The 27,141-nt window shown below is 39.1% G+C and overlaps 2 protein-coding genes and 1 long non-coding RNA gene across 6 annotated transcripts in view; 2 read left to right on the plus strand and 1 right to left on the minus strand.

Moving 5' to 3' along the window:
- The window catches only part of LOC137189883 (sperm microtubule associated protein 2-like), a 96,091-nt gene that overhangs the window by 4,973 nt on the left and 63,977 nt on the right, over positions 1-27,141 (plus strand). For 3 of the 4 annotated variants that reach the window (XM_067599994.1, XM_067599996.1, XM_067599997.1), the window contains 3 exons: positions 2,856-2,997; positions 4,369-4,503; positions 5,045-6,704. In XM_067599994.1, the coding sequence (XP_067456095.1) occupies positions 2,856-2,997; positions 4,369-4,503; positions 5,045-5,176 (409 nt within the window). In that variant the 3' untranslated portion in view covers positions 5,177-6,704. Of the gene's footprint in view, positions 1-2,855; positions 2,998-4,368; positions 4,504-5,044; positions 6,705-27,141 lie in introns of those variants that run through there. The other variant, XM_067599995.1, reaches the window with a different exon arrangement.
- LOC137189886 (uncharacterized) lies at positions 7-2,516 on the plus strand. The gene is made up of 2 exons (XR_010929757.1): positions 7-2,266; positions 2,361-2,516. It is a non-coding gene; the product is annotated as an uncharacterized lncRNA (long non-coding RNA).
- On the minus strand, positions 11,760-18,902 carry hopx (HOP homeobox). The gene is made up of 2 exons (XM_067599999.1): positions 18,474-18,902; positions 11,760-12,096 (listed from the first exon to the last, which is right to left on the minus strand). The coding sequence occupies exons 1-2, from the start codon at positions 18,630-18,632 to the stop codon at positions 12,019-12,021; spliced, it is 237 nt and encodes a 78-aa protein (XP_067456100.1). The 5' UTR covers positions 18,633-18,902; the 3' UTR covers positions 11,760-12,018.

A 27,141-nucleotide genomic window follows, 5' to 3' on the forward strand; every position in this document is an offset into this window, starting at 1 on the left:
GTAAAAGCCTCATTACACATCAAACACAACCAGTAACATGAGGTCTGAGCAGAACCAAACAAACCCAGCACTGCCTTCTACTTATAGTAACTTAACTTACAGTAGCTGTGTTTACAGCTATACAGTATCTTACCTGAAATTTTGAAGTATTAGTGTTGAGATGCTCAATTCTCAGCGCAAAAACAGACCTAGTATAACCATATCGACTCTGTTGTGTTGGGCAGTTGAGCCACACAAGAGCATAACCTCTAAATACCTCCAGCATGGCTACCAGGAAACCCTCCCAGTAAGCCTTTTAAGTTTTCTAGACATCTGGGTTACATATAAACACCACATTTCAGTGGTTATAAAGCAGACAAAACTTGAACTTTTCAACCAAATTTTTCACAATTTTAATCTAAAAGTCTATAATTTACCAAATCAGTGCTTACAGGGAGAGTTATGACTTGATTTAACATCCCTTCTGGTGGCCATATTGGAGGTTTTTTAGGTCTTCTGCAGCTCAGACTGTGAACAGCTGGTTGACTTTATAAACCTGCAGCTTGGTCACCCCAACGTAACTCAGTAGATATGGTTAATTTAATGACCTTTTAAAAAGATAGTGATTGATAGTGTGATTTAGACTGTCACACCAGCTAACTAGTCTAACTGGTGCTGAAACGATTAGTTGATCAATCGTCAAAAAAAAACACTCCAAGTGGCTTTAATCAATATTTTTGTGTTAAAAATGGATCAAATGACTGTATAATGTGAAAAGGGTCACTTGCATCGAGCATTTCAGCATCTCTCAGGTCATTCGTTTTTGGTTTTAGTTTTATGGCCAGTGATTATTAGCGTATTAGCATTGTTTTCAGCTGCAGCAGGCAGCTGTTTTCAGAGAAAAGGCCCTAAAAACTCACTGACACTACCTGCTCAGCGCCAAACAGCAAAAAGTTAGCAACTAGCTGGTGAACATAGTGGTGCATTTAGCAGATAAAAAGCCAGATATTTCTCTCAGGAGTAAGTGGAGACCAAAACAGAGTTAATATTGAACTTATATTATGACTCCAAATGAACGCTGATGTTGGTGCAAGTCTGCTTGATGTGTAAATAAACAATTGTTTGCTAACAAGTTCATCATTTGAATTTAAAAGGTGATAATATGACGATGTTGTGTTTACAGCTTGTTTCCACTGCCCCCAAGTGGCCAAATAATCAATTATTGTAGGTTTAACAATTTTGATATATGAATTGTTTGCTTAAGGGGTCCTGAGATCACAAGATGATTAAATGAATAGGAAAGAAAACACTGGGTCCTCTTACACAAAATAAGTAATATAGTGTTGGATAGTGTACAGTATATAGACCAGAACCACAACAAAGTCTTTTTAAATATCTGTTTTAAAGATTATTTCCACATAACGCTCCTCAGCAGACCTCAATGCCACCAGTTGTGGTGTTTTGGCAGATTTATGACTCCAAACTCGAAAGCTTTAATCCTCCCTCAGGGGTCCACATACGAACCAAAGTCTAGAGAGTCAAATTGCAGCAGAATGAAACATATCATAATGATAAATATGAGAAGGCCAAGCTGAGGCTCAGCTCCAACACTAACGTCTCCATGCTGCGCGAGGAAGCCAGCGTTTGGACATCTGTTATTTCAGTGTCAGACTGTGGGAGAGCGAGGAGAGCAGACAATAGAGCTCATTGTCCAAAGTTCAGGACCCCTGGGACGCTCGCAGACAGCCACGGAAGTCTTTTTATACATCCTGACCACAGCGGCAGAACATGTTGTTGGGCATGGAGGAGAGATCCATCCAGGGTTGTTAGATTTCTGAATTTCTTACACAAAATACATGTTTGCTTTTGTAATTATAAAGATTGGTTTGATTTATCGCTGCTCTAATTCTCTGTATGAGGAATAACAATCACAGACAGCCAAAATGTAATCCTCTCATGTTGTTGCGCCAAAACAAAAAAATAGAGACCAGACAAAACACAAGGCAGCATGACCCATATGGCAGATGATAATAATAATCAGATATCTTTATATCCTAAAGTAAACGTGTGGTGTTTGGAGAAAAAAGTGCCTAGTCTGACAAAATTATTACTGTACTTGCATCCAATGACATTTTAAGCATGTAACTAAATTTATGTTGAAGTGGGAATAAAATGCATCCTCTATAATAATATGGTTCTTTAAATAATACACATATACCCACATATTGACAAGAACAAGTCTACACATCCCCAATGAGATATATTGTGTAGTTTGTATTGTCATTTTGTTGTTCATCTTGAATTCCTGTATTGTTTTTTTGTTTTTGTTTTTTTTTTTTTAATGTCAAATGCACTTCAACCATGCATTTTGTAGAAACAAGTAACAATGCTGTGTAGAGCTGCAACAATTAGTCGATTAATTGATTATTGTATTGACTGAAAACAAAAATGTGCCAAAATTTCCTGGTTGCAGCTTCTCCAATGTGATGATTTGATGGTTTTCTTTGTCATACATGACAATAAATTGAATATCTTTGGGTTTTGGACTGTTTGATGTACAAAACAAGACATTTGAAGATGTTACCTTGGGCTCTAAGAAATAATTAGACAATCTACAGATTAATAGATAATAAAAATAATCTTTAGATGCAGCCTTAGTGTTGTGAAAGGAGGCTGCTTGTTCCATTTCTATCATTTCTCTTCATTCAAGAAATGTAAAAGTTTCCATGAGAAGTGACTGAAATCTCAGCTCTGTTTTTGGAGAATTCTGTTCATGTAAGAAAAACCCCCCCCCTCACATCTCAATACAAAGGGCTTTTTCAGATGTTTATTTATTGCAGCATATTTACAGGATTCTTTTCTTTCGGGTCCCACAGGCCTCCTCACATGCCTCAGTGTGAGAATAACTGTCCTATTTGGCACGTGGATCCTAGAGTGAAAACTGCTGTGATCACACCGCGACTGCTTCAGCTCTCCAACCCCAAACTGAACCATCCAGACTTCCAGAGCAACAGAGAGGTTAAGATCCTTAAATATTTCACTTAGACATTGCAGTGCAGGAAAGGGATCAACCGCACATTTTGCAAGGCAGTTACAGAGAGAAAACTCACATGAAATGCAATGTTATGTTGGCTAACATGTTCATTTAGCACTGTTTGCTTTATTAAAGGGCCAGTGTCTAAGATTTAGAGGGATCTATTGGCAGAAATGGAAGTTTATAATCACCTGAAAATAAGAATTGTTGTGTTTCCGTCAATGAGCCCTTTATGTCTACATTGGGAGCAGGTCCTCTTCCACGGAGGCCGCCATGTTGCACCGCCATGTTTCTACAGTAGCCCAGAACGGACAAACCAAACACTGGTTCTAGAGAGGACCTTTCGTGTTTTTCGCGGCCATCGTACGCTGCTCCTACATGCTTGAAAGGGGGAGGGTGAAGGTGAGGGGTGCAATATACAACCTCACCACTAGATGCCACTAAATTCTACACACTGGTCCTTTAAATAGAGTTTTAAAGACACTGTGAAGGTTTGTTTTGTTGTCTCAAGCAGCTACATTGCCTACAAATTATCTGCATATAGATGGATTGACTTTGACTTTGTAGTGTTGGGTATTGTTTCGAACTGCTGTTAATCTTTGTGTATATTGACTCTTTCTAACTTTGTCACATTGTAAAGATGTTTTGTGTAAATTAATCGTCCATATGTACTTGTGTTTGAAAACTCGTTTGCCTCAAATTATCCAAATTAAGTATTTTGAATTGAATTGAACTATTTTATACCATTTTGGACCTAAAGATCAAGAATAATTCACACTTTGAATCAGAGCTGCATCAAATAATCATTCGTGCAATTTTTTTACACAAAAATCTACTGGTTCCAGCTTCCCAAATGTGAGTATTTTCTGCTTTTTTACACTCCTCACTGATGATAAACTGATTATCTTTGGGTTTTGGACAAATCAATTCAATTCCAAATACTTTATTCAGCCCTCAAGGGGTAAGCAAGTTTGCAAACAAATATACAAATGCAGTTCATTCACACACACAAAGATCTAAAATTACAAATATGACAATGTTAGAGTTCAAATAAATTTGAACATGGCCTCTGGGAAGTTGTGATGGTTATATTTTACAGACCACATGAATAATCAATTATATAATCAGTAGATTAATAGATAATGAAAAACCATTAGTTGCAGCCCTACTTTGAATGTGATTGTTGTTTTTAGCAGTTCCACACAAAAAAAAACAAACCAGATCTTCCAAAATCCAGTTCTTGGATGTTTCACTCCATTCTTCAAATAACTAATGACTGAAAGTCTAAGTTGACCTTGACAGACCGTGTAGCATTGTAATGAAATCTGAAATTCCTCCATCTGTTCGTTCCACAGAGTGTTGCTTCCATCGTTTCCTTCACTTCCAGAACAACCCAAATCTCTCAGCGACTGGCCCAGCTGTCACTTCCCCGACTGAAGGAGAGCAACGTCTGCTCCGAGCTCGGACGCCCAGAAGAGTCCATCTGGAGCGTGAGAGCACCGACTGCAAATATTTTGAACTCTGTCAATGAAGGATTTTAGTGATGCCAATTAAATAACATTATAAGACTAAAAATTCAGTAATGTCAAGTTATTATTTATTAGGAACATTCTTTAAAAATTATAATGTAAAAACAGAGAATGAAACATTATTAGTTAGACTTTATGCTCGTCATCACACAATCAATTAAGGTATTTTCCAGCTGTTGGAAGCAGCTCTCATAAACTGATTAATAGTTCTTTCAATTAGCTAAAATTTTCCAATCATCTTCAGCCAAATGACTGTTTGATGCATCCTCGGCTCGCATGCAATTTCCAGATTTTTATTGGCCGTCTTCCTATATGATCTGTTTTTCTGCAGTTTGTTTTTGGCTCTTTGTGTTGGTTAATACATTATATAACACAAAATGTCAAAAGTGCCCTAAACAGGAAGTGAGCGTATAATACGATGAGCAGATTTCAAGGCTGCTGTTTTCTTCTTCTTCATTTTCTCTTTAACAAACTTGATTTCATGTTGTTATTTTGTAAACAGGTTTCGAAGGCGGCGAGGAGAACCACAGCGAGCGATCGCGTCGAAGTCTTGGCAACGCCGAAGCAGCTCTCCAAAGACTACGTTCCTCCACGAGAACCGGAGTGGAACCGAAGGAACGTCTCGTCAACCTGAACGTCCCCTCAGCCAAGTCGGTGTTGATCCAGTTTCTGATCAACCTTCAGATCTGTAATAATCTAAAATATATTTCAGTAGATGATGATCATGACAGACATTTGATGCTCTATTGACAGAAGCGTTCAACCTGACTAAAGACTTTCATATGCAGTGTTTTTCCAAGTTATTTTGAGCTAATAACTGTAATAAAGCTTTTGCCCGAATAGTTTTTAGCTCATTTGCAGTGATACAGTTCATCTACATAAAGAGAAGAACCCAACATGTCACTAACTCTAAATTAATCATATAAATTTATATGAGCTGTAAAAAATGATAGAATCACTATATTGTTAGAAAGCCAAGCTGAAAGATTATTGAAGGCTTTAATGTCTTTATTCCAACTCGGTTTCAACAATCTGGAAGAGGAATGTGAGCGACGACGTCCGAATCGTTCGGTCTGTTTCCTTGCAGTTCTGCTGGCTTGTCGTTTGATATCTTAACCACGTGTATGAAATGTTAAGATTTTGGATGGTGATCTCATGACTTATGAAGTACTACGAGTTTAAATGTCGGATCTTTTGGCAAAATCAGAGCAGAGAAAGTGAGTAATGTCGGGAACAAAAACATGCTTTCTGTCTGATACCTCAGATCCAGCAGCTTTCCGCCTGAGCCGCGGTATGATATAGTGATCCACGTGGGTTTTCCTCTGCAGTTGTATTGATTCTGCAGTTATATCACAACCATGTGTGTATGAATCTTTGCACAATGGCGAGGTCAGATTTATTCAGCGTGTATTTTGGACTTTAAAAAGTAAATATTGCCTCCGTTGCCCTCTCCATCTCTGTTTGAAGCTGTCCTCTCCGTCTCTCAGTTCAGACAGATGTGTGCACCATGAACATTCAGTCACTCTTAAAATTATAAAAAGTGCCACTTCAGGCACATACATGTGCAGTTTGAGTGTTAGAAAATGATCAAAGCCTCTCAGGAGCTGCTTTTTCCCCTTTTTTAGAGGTCACGACCTTTTGAAAATACCACAATCTGGCTGCAGTTTAGTTAACAAAAGGGCGCCGGGGTTCAGTTTGGCACAGTAATCCCATTTACAATACTGTCACATAAAAAGTGGTCTCAATTGATGTGTTCAGGAGCGGAGGCCCCGTACTGTAATTCGATGTGGCGTCCTGCAGGCGGTGGCAGCCGGTTCGGGCTTTAGATCGGTGCAGGTTTGCGGCCCAGCTCGAGGCCAGCCAGACATCAAAGGAGATTGAACACACGTCCTGCTGGGAGGCTAATCTGGGATTAGCTCGCTGCGATCGTGACCTGGGACCGCGAGGTAGAGGGGAGGAGGTGGTGGTTGGGGGAGAAGATGGGAAAAAAAAAAGTGACTAAATAAACACGAACGAAGCAGAAAATCTGGTCAGACGTAAACAGGCGGCGACAAAAAGTCAGTTTGGTTTATGGAGCTTGTTAGAAAAACACATTTGTTTACAATCCATGTTTCTCACCAAATAGCGTGTGTCCTTCAGGCCAAACAAACATGTTGAATGCATTTCCTGTCATGATGGTTTTCAAAGAATTTATGAATATTGTAAAACTTCATCGACAGTCTTTTGCTACCGCATTACTACATTTCCTCTTGCACATTATTACCACCAACCACTTCACATGTGTTGCAAGAAAGAGTCACTATAACTGTTCCTGTTGTTTTGTCCGCCTGCACGGAGGGTACATAAAGTAAGAAACCTCCTTAATATACTTCTTCAGGGCTGATAAATGAGAGGATTTGCTACATTTCCCTTTTTTTTTACAATCGTAAATTGAATGTCAAATCGGTCTCTGGGAAATTGAACATTTTCCGCTATTTTCCGTCATTTTAGAGTTTAAAGGATTTATGGACAGATTAAGGTTCAAGGTCCAGTTTTGTCATAACACAATACAGGATCGCACAATGAAATACGATTGAATCCCCCTCCATGCTACACGCACAGAAAACACATTAATATTTTCAATTAGAAGAGAATAAAACAATAAAATAGATCAAAGTATATAAAAGTAGCACTAAAAGAAGGAATAAAAAAGGAAATCTATATTATATTAAAAGGAATATACAGTTACACATGGATATATATACTATATATACCCATACACTATGTGCAAAACATATGTAATATGCAAATTATAGTGCAAAAAAACTTGAGTTAGTTGCAGTATGCATTGTATTTTGGTGTTTATGTTGCCATTATTGTATCCACAATCTGTATGAAAATACAGATTAGTGTCAGGATACAGTGTGGATCTTCTTTAAAGGATCGATATCTTCCAGTCAGTGCATCTTATCAATCATCAAGTACTTATTTATTTTAAGAAGTGCACTCTTTCTCATTCTACTCTCAGACTTTGCACTCCTGTGGTTAAGTTTACTGTCTCGATGCTCACTTGGTGTTTTGCTTCACAGTCAGTTGTCACGTGTGTTTTGTGCCAACACCCTCACACAGGATGTGTACGGTCAGCCCACACATTCTGCTAAACAGAGGAAGTAGTCAGACCAAGACATGCTGATGGCATCATCCTGCACTGCTGGAACAAGCACTCATCTTTCATTTAGTACGTTTATCACAACGTAGATACACTGTATAAACCAGCGTTGTTCTGGATTAAAAGTCACCCTGATTTACACTAAGTTACTGAATGATGTCCGAGCTGAGACCTGCTGTCCGAATGTGATTGCACTTTTGGAAGTGAATTCCTCTTATGATCTGTTTTATCTGTAGTGTAATTTTTCGTGTGCATGGTGCAACTCTGCAAACAACCGTGTCAGGGTGGAGTTACAGGAACTCTCTCCAAACAAAAATCCCTTAGTAAATATTCCCTGAGCAGTGAGGAACTGGCACCAGCAGAGCTCAGTCTGATGCTCCTGTGGTTTTGGACTAAAACCAGTTGGACCAATAAATTCCCTGGACTTCAGTGCGCAAACTCACTATTTACTTAATTAACCACCATTTATGCTGTATAAGATGAGGTAAAACCAGGACATCCATAAGGTTTCACTTCAGTTTATTCGCTCATATAAACGATCTGAAACAGAGGAAATAGTCAGATGAAAAATATGGAGCTCCAAACTTTAAAAATCAGCACAGTTGGAGTTGGTGAAATGGGAGAATCGCCTCAAATATTGTACAAAAATCACAAAAAAACAGTCAGAGGTGCAGAAACTGAAAGATAACAAACCACAGAGGAAGACTTTGTGAGAATTAAGGAAACTAAAATAGATCATTTTTTGCCCCGTTGGTGGAAAAAGTGGTGATCAGATGATCGGATCAACGTCACATTAAGTGGAACAAAAAAGTCAGGTTGCAGAAAGTGATGCAAACTGAGCCCGGCGGCTTCTAAACGACAGATTCCTCACAGCTCCGCAGAGTCCTCTTAGCAACAAACAAAACCAGGCCGCATTCAAATTCTGCGCACACTCTCGACGGCTCTTATGGCGAACCGTCGCACACTCACATCATCCTTTCAGCGGGAGTGACTCGAGGACAGGAAGACAGGAAGACACAGCCAGGAAGAGCTTTCCTCTGTCATGAGTGATCCGTGCCAGAGAGCAGGGACATTTGTCGCACCGCCAGGGATCTTTGTGACCTCTGACCTTTTACCTCCTCACTTGTTGATTGTGATATTAGTAATTGATATTCCTCTGTTGGTTTCACTGTACAGTTACTTTGGAATATAAATATTTGTCTTTCTGCTCTTTCCACAATACAAACTAATCAAATTAGCGTTTAATTCTCTTGCTACAGAGAAAGTAAACTTTTATTTGCTTGCTTTTATTGGTAATCGGTAGAAAATATCAGAACTCTGAGAAATAAACAATCAACAGAACCTGTCTCCATAAACACAAGTTGTGCTGTATGAGGAGGAAATACCAAGCAAACATATCACTGTACAAAATAGGGTCTATCAAGTCAATTTTTATTTATAGCCCAAATTTGCCTCAGGGGGCTTTACAATCTGTGAATCTTTAACAGGGAAAAAATGGAAAAAACCTCAGGAAGAGCAACGGAGGAAGGATCCCTCTCCCAGGACGGACAGAGATTTAATACATGTGTGTGCAGAGTAGACCAAGATAGAAAAATTACAGTATGGAATATGAAGAACATGATCGGGAGGTCCCTCGTTGGTGGAATGAGTTATGAAACTCGGTCAGCAGGAATCCATGTCTGACTCAGAGATGCACCTTGTTTCTGTGAAGACTTACTCACCTGATATGATGGTTTTTCTGTATCCTTCTTTGGCTATCTCTCAAAAAACAAAGTGTGAGCCTTATGGCACTTTGTTCAAGTGGAAAGCTTCTACTTGATCTGCTGTGGCTTGTATTTTAACCCATTTATGTGTTACTTTGGACAAAACTATCAACCAAATGCAAAAATGCAAATGTAGAATACCTCAGAAATGATAATATTCCTTCGTCATAGCTAATATTGTAACAGAGAATGTTGTTAAATGACGTGAGAATGTTATTTTCATAATGACGCAGGACATAAACTTCTAGTTTCAGACCTGCTCCCTATGCAGATATAAAGGGCTCATTCTAAGGTAACAAATTATTCTTATTTTCAGGTGATTATACACTAATTAAAAACATACGTATGAATATTTTACATGTCTGCCTCGTCTGTTCTGCCAGATGCCACTAAATTCTACACACTGCACCTTTAAATGGTGATTTATGAGCAAAGTGCAGAGAGTCAGGGTCTGGGATATAATGTGTGTTTTCAGCAGGGGCTTGAGCAACCCAGCTGCATGTGTGTTTGTGTATTTGTGTGTGTATGTGTGGTGTGCACACGATAAACAAATATGCTTGTTTTTTTTTTTCACATTCATCTGCACAGAGGGAAACACCCTCAGGCCCCGGAAACAGACGCTAATACTGTGTGTGTGTGTGTGTGTGTGTGTGTGTGTGTGTGTGTGTGCTGTATTTCTATACTTATAAGGCTCAAATGTCCTTTTAAGCATTTACACAAGATTAAAATCCTCTAAAGTGAGGATTTTGCAGAGTTAAAGTGAAGATTAGAGTAAGGATTAAGATTAAAGTTAGGAGTAAGCAAAGTGGATGTTCTCACATTAAATCAGTACTACTGTGTTCATACTTTGTGAATGTGTGTGTGCGTGTGTGTGTGTGTGTGCAGCAGATGCCAATGTAAACACTGTCACAACAGTCTGTAAAAAGCCGCAGCGTGTTTTATGAGCGGTGGTGCTACCTGTTGGGTCAGTGTTGGTTTCAGTCGAGCTTGTTGTGCAGACAGTTCCCACGATCAGAGAGTTTTTCACTCCCGGCTCTTTGGCAAGAAACTTCATCCCCTCTCTGTTTCTCCCACCTTCTTCAGTCTCTTCTCACACACACACACACACACACACACATTTCTTTTCTGTCTTGTAAAATGAGCAAGTGGATCTTTTCACTCTTTTCTTGCTCCTCGCTGGTCGTCTGATTTGAATCTAATCTGCAGACAAGTGTAAACGTCTTATTCAGAGCAGCAGAATCTGGTCGATCCACAGCAGCTTTCTCCTCAATCTCTCGGCATATTACAAATCTCAATGTAATTCAAATAAATATGCAAAATGTGTGGTAACTTGTTTTTATTTTGTATCTGGTTTCCCTGAACCTCGCCGGATCTATTTCTGATGCAAATAACAATTTACCAAGAAGCCCTCCCTCTTCATTTATGAAGGCCTGGCATCCAAACCAAACCTTTTATATCACTGAAACCTGTCAAGCTCCACTGCACCTACTTGAAATATATTATTATGTCACATTTTATCATGTTAAGTGATCTAAATTTAACCAGGTATCTACAGGAATAAGATAAAATACTAGAGAGCACTGTTGGGAACTTTTTTCAGTGGCGGATTTATACACATTTGGCTCTCTAGTGAGTATTTCCGGCAACAGGACGGTGTGTGAAGGACTGAGTCTAATAAACTACAGTGAGGTGCAGCTCATTAATGTGTTTATAATAGTTTTAGAGATATCAGGCTTTGCTAAATAGACAATACTTGTTAGTAGGTTGGTTTTTTAATGGGATTTGCTGACAATAATATCACCAGCTTTATCCTTTAAAGTGGACTTTTTGAAAAAGCACTCTCTTTGATGGTGGGATCACGTCCTATTTTTACAGAGCTCGGTCACAGGAGAAAGGGACAATGAAATGACATCACCTGTCATTTGTTTAGCCCATGATGCCATTCATGCTCAGTGGGCTCACATGTCTGCCGCCCCCCCCACGCCCCAGTCCGCCTCCCCGTCCACTGGAAATGTTCCAGATTCGTGACTAAAAGTTCCTGGATAGCGGCAGCTGATTCCAGCAGCATCTATTGTAATCCCAGCTTTTCCTTACATTTTTTTTTTTTTTATAGTCCCATGAACAGGCGCGGGGGTCCAGCTCCGCTCCCTGCTGACAGACGTACACAAAAACAAAGCCTGAAAACAAAAGCACAGTGTCCCCAATAGCCCTCCCGCTCTATCTAAACGTCATCCCACCATTGTATAACCCGGCTTCCTCAGTGAATACGGACCCCGGACGCAGCCTCAAAAGCACACCTGAGTCAGTTTAACTTATAATAACAATATGTTTATTTTATGTAAACATGGTGGTTATATTGGCAACAGCACACAAACACCTTCACATTCCGTAAGTTGAAATAGCTTCATAGATACAAAAAAAGAGAGATGACAGATGGAGAGGGAGGTGTATGAGGAAGGAGGTGGGGAGGTCAGTTCGTCCAAGAGAAACAGGGTCAGCACAGAGCTTCAGGCGTCGAGGAGAGGAGAGGAGAGGAGAGGAGAGGAACGCTGTGGTCAGAAAGTCTCAATCCAACACAGAGCCCAGTTCAGCTGGAAGGCCCTCCGCCTCCCTCCACAGTGCGTTACGTAGCTTGAACCATTTCTAGAGGAAACAAAAACACAAAAAGAAAAGGACAAACATAGACAAGGAAGGTGTTAAAAGCAGGTAACAGGACATTTTGTTCAGGCGCAAATGTACTTTGGCACAAACTGCTGCAGAACCTGAAATGCGAGAGCGGTGAGATAACTGGTCCGGCTGACGGAAAACAGTCATGACATAAATATTCCTGAGAATTACACAGGTGGAGTACTGGTATTGTCAAGAATGATTTTTAAACAAAGTACTGAGTTCTCCAGATGTATTGTCACTGCTATTATTATCCTCAGGCAACTGGCTAGATTTACAACCATGCAAACTCAGCTGTCTGCAGGATTGTAAACAGGCCAACCTAATAGCGTCTTTTCAGTGGAAGAGGTACTGAGATCTTTTACATAAGTACATAAGTATCCAAACATTTGACTGGTACTGTTTATACAATTGGAATATTGATTCATTGACTTGTATGTATAAGCAGCATTTTAAATCTCAAGGTAGTGCTAATGTTTAAAGTTGATACTACTGTTTGTTGGGTAGTCTTATATAACAGCAGTTATTTTGGTTCTAGTACATATTGTATATTATGTGCAATTTCAAGATCCGCAAAATGTTTTTCCTGGTGTCTGTTAGAGTTGTCACTCCACAAAGAGAGCGTATAATGTGGCTATAAACTTTTAGTTTTGCTTGTTAATATTTCTACAAATTTGTATTTTCATCCAAAGACTACAAAACATGATAACTGTTTGGTTAAAGGAATAGTTTAACATTTTGGTAAATACACTTTTTAGCGTTCTTTCCGAAACTGACATGAGAGGATATTGATCCCATGTACTGTCAGTACATACGGAGCCTCACCATGTCTGTCCATACATCTCACAAACAAACACATCTCATTTGTTTAACTCATACATAGACAGAAATGTCATAAACAATGTTTGATTATAGGGGAGATACATGTTCTAACTACATGTTAAACTATTCCTTAAAAAACACACTTCCTGGTTTTAATTGTTCCCTAAATCCCACAATTTCCTCCCAGTTTCAAAACAGAAACAGCAAATCTCAGAGCCTATTAACTGTGTCCATGATAACATAATTAATATGTTAGTAAGCTAACAAGCCACATGTTACACATTGAACTAACATACTGTTGACCAATTTAACATGACCAAAGCAAGCCTGGTAACGGCTGTCGAATGCGTATGCTAACATTTAGCACGTAACATTTACCATTTTAGCATGCTAACTGAATATGTTAATTTATATCATATGTAGCTTTCTAACTAGCTATCATTATTAGCCTGTTAATGCACATACAGTTGCATTTCTATGACATAAGGCACAAAGTTTCATGATACACGCTACACCCGCTAACATTAGCATAACAGTAATGCTAATGTTAGCGGGTGTAGGGTGTATCATGGAACTTTGTGCTTTATGTCATAGAAATTGTTTTGGACAGGCTGTTTACGGTTAAATTATGCAATGTTTTAGATGTGGGACTTTTTTTATTCAAGATTTTATGCAACCTGGATTGTTGGATTTGTGAATTAATTTCATTAGGGATTCAGATATATCATATGTTTAGAGCTTAGTTAGTGCGTCAGAAACACAATCATCAATGCACAAATTCAAAAACATAAAAATGAAGATTAAATGAGAGTCACAAAGTGGAGCTTTGGAGTTTCTTCTTGTCTTTCATCTTCATAATTACATTACAGTCACATTTTTTTTTTTGGTGCATGTTAATGCAGTCACTGACTCACAGAGACACAGCAGTGACCCTGAGGCTAAGTTGTATCAGGGAAACCACAGAGGATTAATGTTTCCATCCAATTTTAACAGAGAATGCTGGCACTGACTGGGCCTGTTTCTGCGGGGGCCAGTTCCTTTGCAAAAAGCTGTCAGCACCCTGACTGCTGAGCCAATAACTACACAGAGAAACCCTGACTAGATGATGACTGCGGCACACACCCGTGAACTGCAGCATCACTGTTTTGCGGTTGTCAAGGGTTTCACAACAATGCTGACATCATCTAGATAGCACCGAGGGGGAAAGGGAGGGATCCCTGACGCCGGCCTTTGGACACGAGACCGCCGTTCGCTGTGTGACTGAGCCATGTGCCTGGCAGGAGGGACAGTTCCCACATTTTGTACTTGAAAACACATGAGATTCCCATTTGGAGTTGTCTGGGTTTGCACTCAAAAATGCAGAAACTAAGACAATTCAAGAACTGTCTCTGAACTTGGCTGTTCATGCAAACATGCTGGATTTATTTGTGCACTGTGTTCTGGGATTTCACATTCATTTAAGTCCACAATGCAGGACATTCATGCTATTATATAGATATTTCCTCTACTAATTAAATCTAGTCGCTATGGGTATTATCTTAAAAAATTACATTTTCTCTTCCAGGTTTTGAATGGAATCACTTTTGTACTTTGTTGCTTTGTTGTTAAAATTCAAAAGATCTTTGATTTTCCTTGTAAAAGCATCACACACATGTCATTTCTGAACAATAATGGTGAGATTTATAATCCCCTTGAACTATACAATGGTGCTTGTGTAACTTTTCCCATTGACAAACACTATTACATAACTGTCTCTACCTTCATGGCGTTGACTGCGGCACTGAAAAACAAATAAAAGTAGACTGTGAAAGGAGCTCAAACAGGCCGCTCGGAGGCTGAAACACGTTGTAAATGTTGTTAACGTTAAAGGGGGGGAGTGGTAGCCGGGGGATGTGTTTCTTTAGTTAAACCTTCTCCAATGAGAGCTTTGTTAACAAATCCAAAACACTTGACAACAGGAGGGGTGGCAGGAAGAGAAGAAAAAAAAAAAAACATCAGCTTGAAATGAAGACAGGTCTTTTGATGAGAGGCCAGACCTTTACCTCACCCAGCCTGGACCGGGCTTCCCTGTCAGGTCGCCCAGCTTCTCCCACCTTTGTATAAGATGAAAAGAAACAGTCAGGCGCCAACACCAGACGACTAACAGGGAGCAGCAGAGTGGAGTTTTAGTTTTACAAAGACTTCTCAGAGCTGCACCGGAGGGAGAGAAACCACTCTGAATTAGCATATTGTTGTTTTATGGAGCTTTAACATTTTTGTTTTTCATCTTTCAGTAGGATTGTGTTGATATCAAACCCAAGTTTCCATGATACACAGCTGTGTGGCACTTTAACGAAGAGGTTCACAATTTTTCAAGTCTATACTTCTGTGTATTGAGGAAATAAATGTCTTTTTGTTAAAATTTGTGACCTGTTTGCCCCATAATGCAATTACAAGACTGTCCTTGGTTCCACCTGTTTAAATGTACTGCCAGTGAAACAAATGATACCATTGAGAGAAGTTTGTATAAGTAAAACTCCAGTTTTAAGACCTACAGCTGCACTTTGACATCTGACAGGGAGATTTTTGTCCCTGTTTACCCATCATGATGAGATTTGTGAGAGATTTTTTTTTGTCCCTGTGTAACCGCAGCACTGAGAAATCTGGAGGAACCGGTTCGTAGAGCCAAAAGTGGAAAAAACCAGTGCCAATCATGTGTCTGACATACACGAGTTATTGATTGTTGGAATGTTTGGACTGTAAAAGCTGACTATTAAAAGGACATGTGTGCTGTGCCATGTGCAAGCAAGCGCTGTGTCTCTCTACCAACCTCAAACGTTCAGGCCGCCTCGCAAACAAGAGCAGAAATTTGCCTACGAAACGAGCTTCATGCTACGTCAACTCAAATGACAGAATTTACATGTAGGGCTTTAACTCCTGGTTAGCTTATCAATTGCTCATGTTGTTTGCGTGCCAAATCCTAAAGAGGAATAACAAGTGATATTTCTTATTCTGAAACTCCGACGTTTATTCTTGCAAAACCAAAACTGAACTTAAATACTTTTACAGTGATGCACCTATGAGAGGAATGCCGCTGGAGGTGCCTGCATAACTTCAGTACACTCTTAACATGTTGGCTATGAAGCTTCACATCTGGCTCCTGATGTGACAGTTTCACAGACTTTCCAGTAGGCCAGAAACATTCCTTAGATAGACTGATGGTGGGAGTTTTTACATGCAGGAATAGGGAGTGATGGGAGATTGAATACATTAGTATTAATGTGATATTTTATTCAATTAATGGTCAGTGTTTCTACTTTGATCTCTGGCTGTAAAAACAGGCTTCTATCTTAATCCAGTTTTTACATTTTTACTGCTGAATGTCTGCTGTCTGGTAGCTTTTTCCTGCTGGGGAGGAAGTGATGTGAGTAATGAGGTTATTTATAAGCTATAACTCAGGGTTCCCCTCTTCCTACAAGGAAATACAAAGTAAAACAGATCAAGAGGTCTGGTAGTTTTTCCTCAAACTCTGATGTGATGTTACATAAACATGACTGCTGTTTTTGAGTCGCTGATGAAAACAGCTGTAATCTCTGGAAAAGCAGGTAAGTGGACTTTGAGTGAAAACTATTTTGTAAAACTGCTGTTACGAAAATCAAAAAGCAACTTTTACACACAAACCTTTGAGTGACTTTAACTTTTTAGCATGTTTTAAAATCATTTTACGTACACATATAGTAACATTAACGTAGTGTTGCATTATTTGCTTGAAAAATGACTGAAATGATTCATCGATTGTCAAAAAATAGTTAATTTGTGTCGACTGACTGATTGTTTCAGCTCTCCACTGAGATAAAAGTATTATAAGTAAAGATGCGTTTCCCACATCCAACTTTATATAAATGCAGCACAAACACGTACAGCTATGACGAGCCACAGCAGCAGCTCAGAAACTCAGTGTCATTAACAATAAATCCAACAAAAAAAATGACATCATAGTCCCGCCCTCACTGTTCGACTGACACATGATGTCTTCCCAAAGTCATCTCTGTGAAGTCTTAAGTCAACCTAAGCAAATGAATCAGTAGACGTAACTGTGGATCTTTCCCAGAGTTGAAAAGGCAGCAGGAAACTCGACTCTGATATGACTTCATTAGGAAAAACAACCTGCGGCTGCTCCACTGACGGTCGGCGGAGTGCTGCTGCCTTTGTGGTCCGTGTTTGTTTGCACTCAGATGGGGATTATTTCATCAGACCGTGACGTTCTCAACAGAAACATTGGCTGAGATCATCCTCAACACTGTCACTGTTCCCAAACCTGCTCTATTGAAAGTCAGTGGACTTTCTCCACACTTATCTTTTCGACATCGCAGATTACAAGTCTCTTGTTCTGCTTTTAGATAAACTTGTTCCTACTGATAAATCTTCATGTGTACATATTGTTACTCCCTTCTCCCTGTGCCACTATATTTTTTCCTCAGAGGTCACCTGACTGACAGAGATACTGACAGCACTCATGACTTGTACTGTAAACTTTCTTGACATTATAAAGTCATGTTTTCTGAATCTAGGTCTCTTGTTTTTATTGTGAGGGCGGCTGATTGCAGTAAAACCTCTGAAAACTGCAACAAAGTACATACAAAGTACTGTAGATAAGTACAGTTTTGACCTACTGTACCCAAGTATTTTTGTGCAACATTATACTAGTGCTCAACTATATTAAAGACTAAAAAACATGTACTTTTTATTTCTTTACTAGTTACTTTGCAGGTTAAGATTGGCAAAGTTATAAACTACTGTGTGTACAAGTAGTTAGTTAGTATCAGCGGACCAGTCACAAAATGACAATACATGCTTACAAAATTACACATCAGTTACACAACAATGTAACACACTGACAGGCTCTTTCTTCATAATAAATATTTCTACTCTTTAAGTATATTTGGATTCTAATAGTTGGGTAAGTAAAAGTTTTAATGCAGTATTTTTACATTGTGGCATTAATTGAAATCATCATCCACCTCTTGGTGTCCTGAAGACACATGAATACATTTTCTTTTGGGAATTTGTCACTTTTTTTTTATCCTAAGTGTGCTGCTAAATAAAGTGTCCACATCACAGACAGACTGGAGACTCACTGCCCTCATGGAAATAAATGATACTGCACAAAAATGATTAAAAACTTTAGGAATATTAAAGGAGCATCATTGTGAATCTATAGATGAAAATACTATAATCTATGATAATTGGTGTAATAAAATCATAAAAAGACAGTTAATTGGAGAAAATAATTAACTATTGAGCATCAGACATGGTCACAGTCTCCACAGGAATATTTCAGTGATCTATAGCGGATAAGCATGTTTAAATGACCTCATAATTTCTAGGAAAGTGTCACAGTATTCACTCAGGACAGCATGTAACATCACTGTACCGAGACACTAACGCTCATATAATTCAGCCTGAAAACATATCAAACGTGCAAACTTTAGAAAAACTTAATTCCACGAGTCTTTAGGTGAAAGGTTATTAAATATGAAGTTATAACTCACTTGTGTATCCTTCTCTGACAGTCCGCACTCCGCAGCGATCAACATGAGCGTCGTTTCATCCGGATGCTTGGTGACTTTGTTGAAATTCTCCTCCAGCACTTTCATCTGATAGTCCGACAGTTTCAGACAAGCCATCGCTGCAGAAGTCACAGAAGTCATATTCCTACTGTTTTCCTTCTCTCCACTCTGTCGAAATGTTGGAGGGGAGGGGGAGGTTGTTGCTAAAAAAAAAAAGGCGGTTTTTCAGCAGTTCAACTTCAGCCGTGGTTGGAGCTCCGGAGCGGGTGAGACGTGCGCACAAACAGCTGGGGCGCGTAAAGACGCGGAGATGGAGAGCGCAGAGCGGCGGTGCTTCACTGACAGCTGCAGCGAGAGGGAGTGCGACTGAGGTGGAGGCTATGTGTGTATGTATGTGTGTGAGAGTGAGTGTGTGTGTGGGGGGGGGAGGCTTTACTACTGTCAACAGAGGCGCGTCATGAGGCCAGTCCCACCAACAGAGCCCTCCCCTCCAAACACAAGTAAAGGAGGAGGAACACGAACATCCAGTCACACCGCTGTGACTTTATGGGATTTTTATAGGATGACAAACTACTACTAGGTTGATTGTGAGAGGAGAATTTAAAAAGTAGGCTAATCTATAAATACATAACAGGACTCAAAGCGAAACAATAGTATTAAAGATGCTATATGTAAAGGATTTATGAGATTATTCTGATAGATTATCTTTTGTTGTTTATAGATAAATAAACCAATCCTGTTGTAAACGTTGATTTCAGCCCATTAATGTCTGTGTCCGTAATCGGATCAATGCCACAGCCTCTCTTTTTAAAACTCGAGCGCCAAAATCTGAAACTTTCAAATACTAAAGTTAAAACAATTCTATTATTGTGTTGCTATTTATATAAAAATTAGATTACAATTAACATAGGCTATAATAGCTTTGAAGGGGCTACCGGGTAAGTAAATTCAAGCCCAAATTTTGGGAAATAGACCTACGCTTACGCCATTAGCTTTCTTGTTGAGAGTTAGAAGAGAGGATCATTGCCAATGTCAGCCTCAGTGTTTAAAGGATATAGCTGGCAATTTTCTATATTTTTCTCATTGTCAACAAATGACATGTACAGAGCCAAACCAACAAAGGATTGTTTATTTATTATTTATTATTTACAAGTGTTGTGCGTGTATCCAAAGTCTGATATATCTTATTCCTCTATTAAAAACATGTAAATGAGCCACACCGCTGCACTGGGTAACATGTTCCTTCATTATGAATAGTTTGGTCATGTTAGTTTGTTTAGAAACGGCTCCAAAGACTAATAATCACGTTTTCAGTCTCTGGAGAGTAGTTCTGTGTAAGGAAGACGCCACTGAGCATGTGCGGAAATGCTGTTCTGTTCACAGCTTTGCTAGCTTGTTGTGCTACATATCACAGCCTCTTGAGTTTGTACATTAACTTTTTAAGATTCCTGTGAAAGGATTCTCATTTTAAAACACGTCAGCTGGAAACATTAAAAAGTCAGCCAGTGTTTTCAACCAATTCATGCGGTTAGCTTAAGTAGTTAACCGTTAGCTTAAATAGCTAGCTACAGTCGATAAAATCTGCATTTCAGCTGGCAACAGTTGATGGCCGCTGGTTTGGAAATAGGCCTTCCTTTGTCTACCACCGTCTGAAATAAAGGATTCATTGCTTCAAACATTACTTTAGAAATGTAAGCAGTAAATCTCCCCCTGTTATTGTAAACTGTATTATGTGCCGAGCAAGAACAGAGAGTTTAAAAGGTGAAGCAACAGTAACTGAGGCGAGGGCTTGGAAAAAGGCGTTGATACATTTTTTAACTCTGGACGAAGCCAAACTAGCTGTTTCCAGTATTTATACTAAGCTAAGATAATCACCTCACACCATTAAGGCTCCAGCTCCTTACTGGAGACAGAGACTAATAGTTACGGGAATTCTGGATAACTATAGTTAGGTATACCTCATGAGATAAAATCAATGCCTTAAGGAAGGATAAAGGTCACTAATAAGTACTAGAAGGTACAGACAGGAATATTATGCAATGAAGGACTATAAAAATCACACTATCAACTCACAGCCACATATCCATATGATTATTATGAGGCGGTCAGGGCTTTTTTCTCATTTTTAAACACTAACAAGCGAACAGACTAGAACAGCTGTTTTATTAAAGCCCCCTTAACAATGTTAATCCTAAATATCTTCCTATATAAAGGCATATAAAGAAATAATGTAGGATAAATAGACTAAAAGCTGCATAAAAACATAAATCAGGTACTGTTCATGTCCTAGCAGGAATATTATTAAATATTAAGGTTAAGATTTTCCAGGCTGGGAATAATTCCCACTTTAAGATCCCAGTTTAATCTGTCTGTTTATGTTCATAAGTCTTATCCGCTCTCATTACTGAACATGTTGACTGACTTGAGGAGAACACAATGCTGTGGGAGGCATTTGTTCAAGCATGACTACAAAAGATAAGATACATAAACGCCTTCACTCTCTAACATACACACACACACACACACACACACACACCCTCATGCAGTTTTGACAGTGCTGTGCTGTTACAAGTGGAATATTTAGACTCACTCATTTTGATCTGACTAAGCATGTTGAATTTCACATTGTAGAAACAGTAAATATGGGCTTGATAACGCTCCCATATCCTCAACACAACACACACAAAGACACACACACACACACATACACACACACACACAGCGCTTTTTGAAGCTATCTTTGGATTTCGATCAGACCCGTAATTATGTGGTATTCTCACTGAAAAAGCTGAAATGACTGCAAAGCTTCTTGGCAACTTCCTTTTGCCAGGATTTCAGCACCAACTAATATTTAACTTATAAAAATCCATATAATTGTCTCACCTGTGATACAGACAAGCTACAACTAGACTGGACATATTTAACTTTAAATATACTTTAATGCAGTCATATTTGCAGAATTTCTTTACTGTTTACTGTTGTGTGTCTAGAAGTATGTACATCATGCTTGAAACTGTCTTATTTCTACTCCAGATGTTTTTTTCCCCCTCAGTTTACTCGGTGAGGCACAAAAACGTAAGACTCTGTTCTCTTCAGCAGGATTGCGGTGATCTTTGTTTATTGTGAAAACGTAATCTGAACCAACCTGAGGAAATGACCTCAAAATGCAAAGTTTTATGGGTAGAAGGAGACGGATGTTGATATGTGATAGCCGGCAGCTCCTCAGGCATTAAGAACACTGAGAGGAACGAAATGAAGTAAATGAAGCCCTTTTCTTTGTGTCTTTTAAACCGACTGCGATGGACACAGAAGAAGGCTTCAGGGCCTGGAAGTAGACTTCTCACTTCAGTTTGGTTTGCTTTTGAATTAAAGTTTGATTTCACACCTGAGAAAGAAAAAAATGATAACATTAGATTTTTAGTTCTGTTTTTATGTTCATGCTAACTTATTACAAACAAAATAAGAGCTGTAAACATGACGTCATACAGACTGACAGGTAGCTCGTTCTTTTGACAGTTTTCCCATGTGGGGAAATCAGATTCTGTGATTATTTATATTCTCTGTGGTCAAAAGGCTCTTTAAGTGATAATTGATTATTCGTAATATTAGTCGAGACTGCAGCTCGACCTTGTATATTGTAACAATTCACACTAATACAGATGGCTTATGTGACAGTTTATGATGGGCAGATTAATTCAAGCTACAGCAGATGGGCAGATTACAGCATCTTATGCTGTCATATCGCTGTTGTCATAATTAAGAGTTTCCGACTTGTCAATGTCGTTCACGTCAACATCCAAGTCGTAATTATGACTTGGGATATTTCTTAAAGCTCTGATATATCTGACTTGGTGCTTAACGATACAGAAGTGCCTGAAAACCAAACAAATATGGACGCCTCATATCAGGCAAAGACTGACGTTCACTGTTAATGTCAATGCAGTGTTTAAACTGTAATCCTACAACTACAAACGTCCTGATGACGTGAACGTTCTCAGGTCGTTAACATGGGAATCTTTCTCATCCCATGTGATTGGTCTAAACAAACTGCATTCAAACTTGACTGACTGCTTTCAGAGTTCATTTTTGGTTAACATTTGCACATATTTCTCTAACAGACATGTTTTTATTGTGCTGAAAAGTAGCACCAACGTTGTGTCTCTAACTAGACAGAAATGTGGACAGGAGTCCTCTTTAGAAGGACAATAAGCCAATAATATCCTCACTTAACGACGCAGCATATGGCAATTCTGCTGATAACAAGCTGTCAGTTTATGACAGACAAACACAATGTACAGTTCAGTGGAGTACAGTGGAAAAAGTACACAACTGCCGCTGATTGGCTGCTGATTATACAGGTCATTATCAATGATAAGAGAGGTAAATCCTATCTGGGTGATCCAAAGTTCACCTCAGCGACTGGCGGTAAACGTGATCATTTTGTTCCAACAGCTCCTTCGTTATTGTGAATGATATGTAGTAATGGTGTTTGCACAAGTCATTAGATGTAACCTCATTAAGAGATCCCGTCTTAATGTGCTTTCAACATAGGTGATGGGGGACAAAATCCACAGTCCTGCCAAAAACGTATCTAAAAGTTTATATGAAGATAACATAAAGGTTCTGCGTCCAAATTAGTCATCGTCCTGTTCGAGCCAAATTCCTTCTTTTTGTTATGATACCTCCTCCTCAGCTCAACAGGAAAACACTGTGTCAACACAAAGAGGAAGGGAAAGTGTTACTAAAAAAAGACTAACAGTGAAGGTATCCACTTTATTTGAGTAACTCTGACGTCTTAGACCTCGTATTATCTTCTTCAGATAAACTTTTAAATACATTTTGGCTCAAAACGAGGGTTGTGGATTTTGTCCCCAGTCACTTACATTGCAAGTGAACAGTTAGTATGAACAGAAGGAATGTTTACAGTGAGTGAAACCTGTGTCAATGTTCATGTGGGCGCCTGACTATTATTTAAAGACACCGTGACAGCCCTCTCTCTTTCTCTTTATTTACCTTCCTGTAGTTCTTCCAGGAGCGGTAGCGTTAAGAGGTCTGTCAGAGTTGATTGGCTGCACCTGAGGAGGGAGTTGCCCCGAGGATATAAAAGCAGCACCCCGTCCTCATGGCTTTCACTTAAGATTAGTTTACTTTGAACTTATGTTCCTTTACTCTTACAGTCAACATTTCATGCATCCACTTACCCTGTTTACACCACTGATGCCTAACATTCCCATATTTAAGTATGAATTGTTATGCTCAGTTAAATAAATATCTTTTTGCACCCATCATTTGTGTGTGGACTCTCTCATTTGTTGCAAGCCCTGAGCCTGGTTTGGAACAATACACTTGAAAAATTCTTTAAGAAACAATGGGTGAGGACTAAGGTAAAAAATTAAGGGGGGAATTTATGGACCAGCTGTAGTGAGAAACTGAAAACGTGCAGCACTCTCTGCAAGCTTAACGAACATGGACTTGGGTTTTACAATCCCGTATTGTAATCTGCAATCACTCCTTGAGTGGGGGGAGGGGTAAACGCTTCACTGGGGTCATCAGGTGAGCACCCTCCTTCCTTGGTGTTTCGTTGATAGGCCCACGACACCTCTAGAGGGCTCAGCGGTGACACCTTGCGTCCCAGGTCCACCCCCCTTGGACTCCCATCTCTTCCTGCAGCCTGACAAGGCCACTAAAGCCCTGCAGCTGACCTCCATGGGGAGCACCTGTCTTCTCCACCCTTTTTGTTCTGCTTCCGTTGCTAAATCAGAGTACTTCAGCTTTTTCTGTTCCGTACCCTTCACCTACTGCATCCTCCCATGAAACTGTCAGTTCTATGACGAACAGGGCCTTTTGTGAGGCTGACCACAGGATCAGATCCGGCCTGAGAGTGGCTGTAATAATCTCTGGTGGAAAGGTAAGCTTCTGGTCTAAATCAGCCTTCATCTTCTAATCTTGGGCTGTATCCAGAAGGCTTGATTCACTTCCTGCAGTTGACCTCCTTGGCACCTTTCCTGCTAGTACAAAGGCCACGGTGCCTGAGAAACCAGGAGCCTTGTTGTTAAATGTACTGTGTCATCACAACGGCTGGTTGGTCGTCACTTTCATACATCTAGGTTGTGCAATTTGATTTGTTGCCTCAGCATAAAGCTTTTTGGTCCATAGAAAGTCTTGTACATTGCATGAGTGTTGCATTAGTGTTGTATTGTCTTCTACCGCACCGTTTTGTTGTGAGTTATTTACTTTTTATTGCTTAATTGTGTAATTACTCGGAGACCAAAACACCAAACATGTCAAAAATTAAAATCAAACTTTCAAAATATGAATCTGTCATCAGTAGGACAAACTTAAAGGAGTATTTGAAAGCTAATTAATAACTGTGATAAAACAATATATACAAAAGATAAAACATTTAAACTAAATCATTCTAACTCTATAATATTCTACAATCATGTTTGCTACTTTCTGACATTACTTTCCTATAAATGAGATGTATGTTGGGAAAAAGAACCTCAGATGTACGTTCTGTCTTCCTATGCAACAGCAAATCAAAAAATTTTGGCATTTATATCACACAGGGGGAGCTTATTTTGCTGCTGAAGGCAAAAGTGCTGAATCCTCCGACAAATAAACACAGATATTTGACGACAGACTGCTGAGACAGCGAACAGGACGGCAGCTTTTATGCCTCCCTGAGCTGAGCAGGACGTCTTGTAGGTGTGGGATAACAGGATTTATAACAAGCCTGAAATAGAGAAACGCCATGATAACAGTGAGTGTCTGTGAGTCCACAATAGATATGAGACCGACCTGAGTATAAATAACACAAGTCATGACCCTTCAGTTCCAGGCAGTGAAGGATAGCAGCGAGCTGATATTTCTGTGTCCTGATGGTGATCCGTACGTTGGAGAGATTTCTGCTTAGGAAGGAAAAGAAGCAACTAAATATATATATATATATATATATAATAAATAATCCTCAACCTAATGGAAACTAGAGCTAATCAATCAATATTATCCTTTATCGACTGGCAGCAGTGTCATATTATGATGCTTTGATCATGTATTGTCAACCTGCAAACCAACTTTATTTGTATAATACCTTTCAAACAGGATGGTGCAATTCAATTTATAGATGACTGTAGAGCTGAATTGATTAATCAATTAATTAATCACCTACTATTTTGATAAGTGATTAACTGTTTTGAATCATTTTTAAGAAAAATTATCCAGATTCTCTGATTCCAGCTTCTCAGATATGAATATTCTGGTTTCTTTAGTCGTCTATGATAATAAACTGAATATCTTTGGGTTGTTGGACTGTCGGACAAGACAAAATAAGACATTTGGGGACGTCACGTGGGGCTTTGAGACATCATTTTGCACCATTTTCTGACATTTTATAGACCAAATGACTAAACTATTAATCGAGAAAATAATCAGCATATTAATCAATAATGAAAACAAGCCCTCGCTGACTGACAGGATGATAAGACAGAACAAATGTAAACAGTAAAACAATTTGAAACTAATGCATGAAAATGTAATAAAACCAATAAACTGTTCCTCAGCCCTAACGGCAACCAGGCAACATCTTAGGAGGGTCATTTTGGAAATTTAAATCTTGAAACATCCACTTGAAAATAAATTCAGACTGTTTAGTTACATACCAGAATATAATCAGACAGTTTTTAGATAAAGACTCGCCAGCTCTCCAAACTCCTCATTAACAAGTGATAAAACTAGACATTGTAAACATGAAATGAAGAATGATTTTGCAACTTCAGGACTTCTCTCTACTACTAAAAAAACACTCAGCTGTAGCTTGTTTCAGCTCATTTAACTTGCAAGGTTAGATGTTGACTAACTGGAGAAGTTATTGATTTTAATAAGCTGTGATCCTTTTTCCCTTTTCCTTTATTTAACTATCCAAAAGTGACACCGAGAAGCTGCATTATGACAATAAATACAATAAAGACAACATAAACAGGCTCAGAAAACTGTCACACACTAAACAGATCATAGAAATTGTCCATTTAAGGAGTACGTAAATGCATTTGAATTGTGTGTACTTAACGTTTTGGTGCTAATGCTAGTGTTGGGGTGAGAAACTGCTCATCTTGAACTGACTCTGTGTCCTGAAATGAAAAGCGTTGCTGCTCTATCTGCAGGACCACGGCTATCTTTCTAACACACTGTATTTCTTGGTCGCAGTTTTCCCAGCATGCAGTCTCCTTCACTGCCTGTCAAGATAAGTCTGTAACACGTTATACTGTATTTAGAACAGTCCAGTCTTCACTCATTAACATGGTAGTAGATAACAGAGGCTCCACACTCTGCATGTTGAGTGCACTTTCTTCTTTTTATCTTCTACTTTGTTGAAAGGGCCTGTACTGTATGTCAACACCTTCCCAGCTGCTCCACACTGAACATATTATATCTAAATTCAACAGACATTGCTGCTCCTCAGATTTCCCCCATTTTTATTTTGTGTAGAAAGTTTTTGGGGTGTTTTTCTCTTGCCTTCAGCTGATTCAGGAACCGCTACCAACATGGACATTAAGAAATTGTACATGATGTTGTGTGATTTTGGTTATTGCTCGTAATCAGACTGTTATTCCTGGTACTTTATTACTCTTGTTCTCTTTGTTTTATTCTG

Source organism: Thunnus thynnus, chromosome 9 (assembly GCF_963924715.1).
Source record: "Thunnus thynnus chromosome 9, fThuThy2.1, whole genome shotgun sequence".
In the NCBI taxonomy this organism is placed as follows: Eukaryota; Metazoa; Chordata; class Actinopteri; order Scombriformes; family Scombridae; genus Thunnus; species Thunnus thynnus.

Excerpts from the sequence above, each read along its gene's own strand:
- hopx (XM_067599999.1), bottom strand. The coding sequence starts at position 18,632 with ATGACTTCTGTGACTTCTGCAGCGATGGCTTGTCTGAAACTGTCGGAC. Across the intron at positions 12,097-18,473 it reads TGTCAGAGAAGGATACACAA|AAATGGTTCAAGCTACGTAA; the intron begins GTGAGTTATAAC and ends TGTTTCCTCTAG.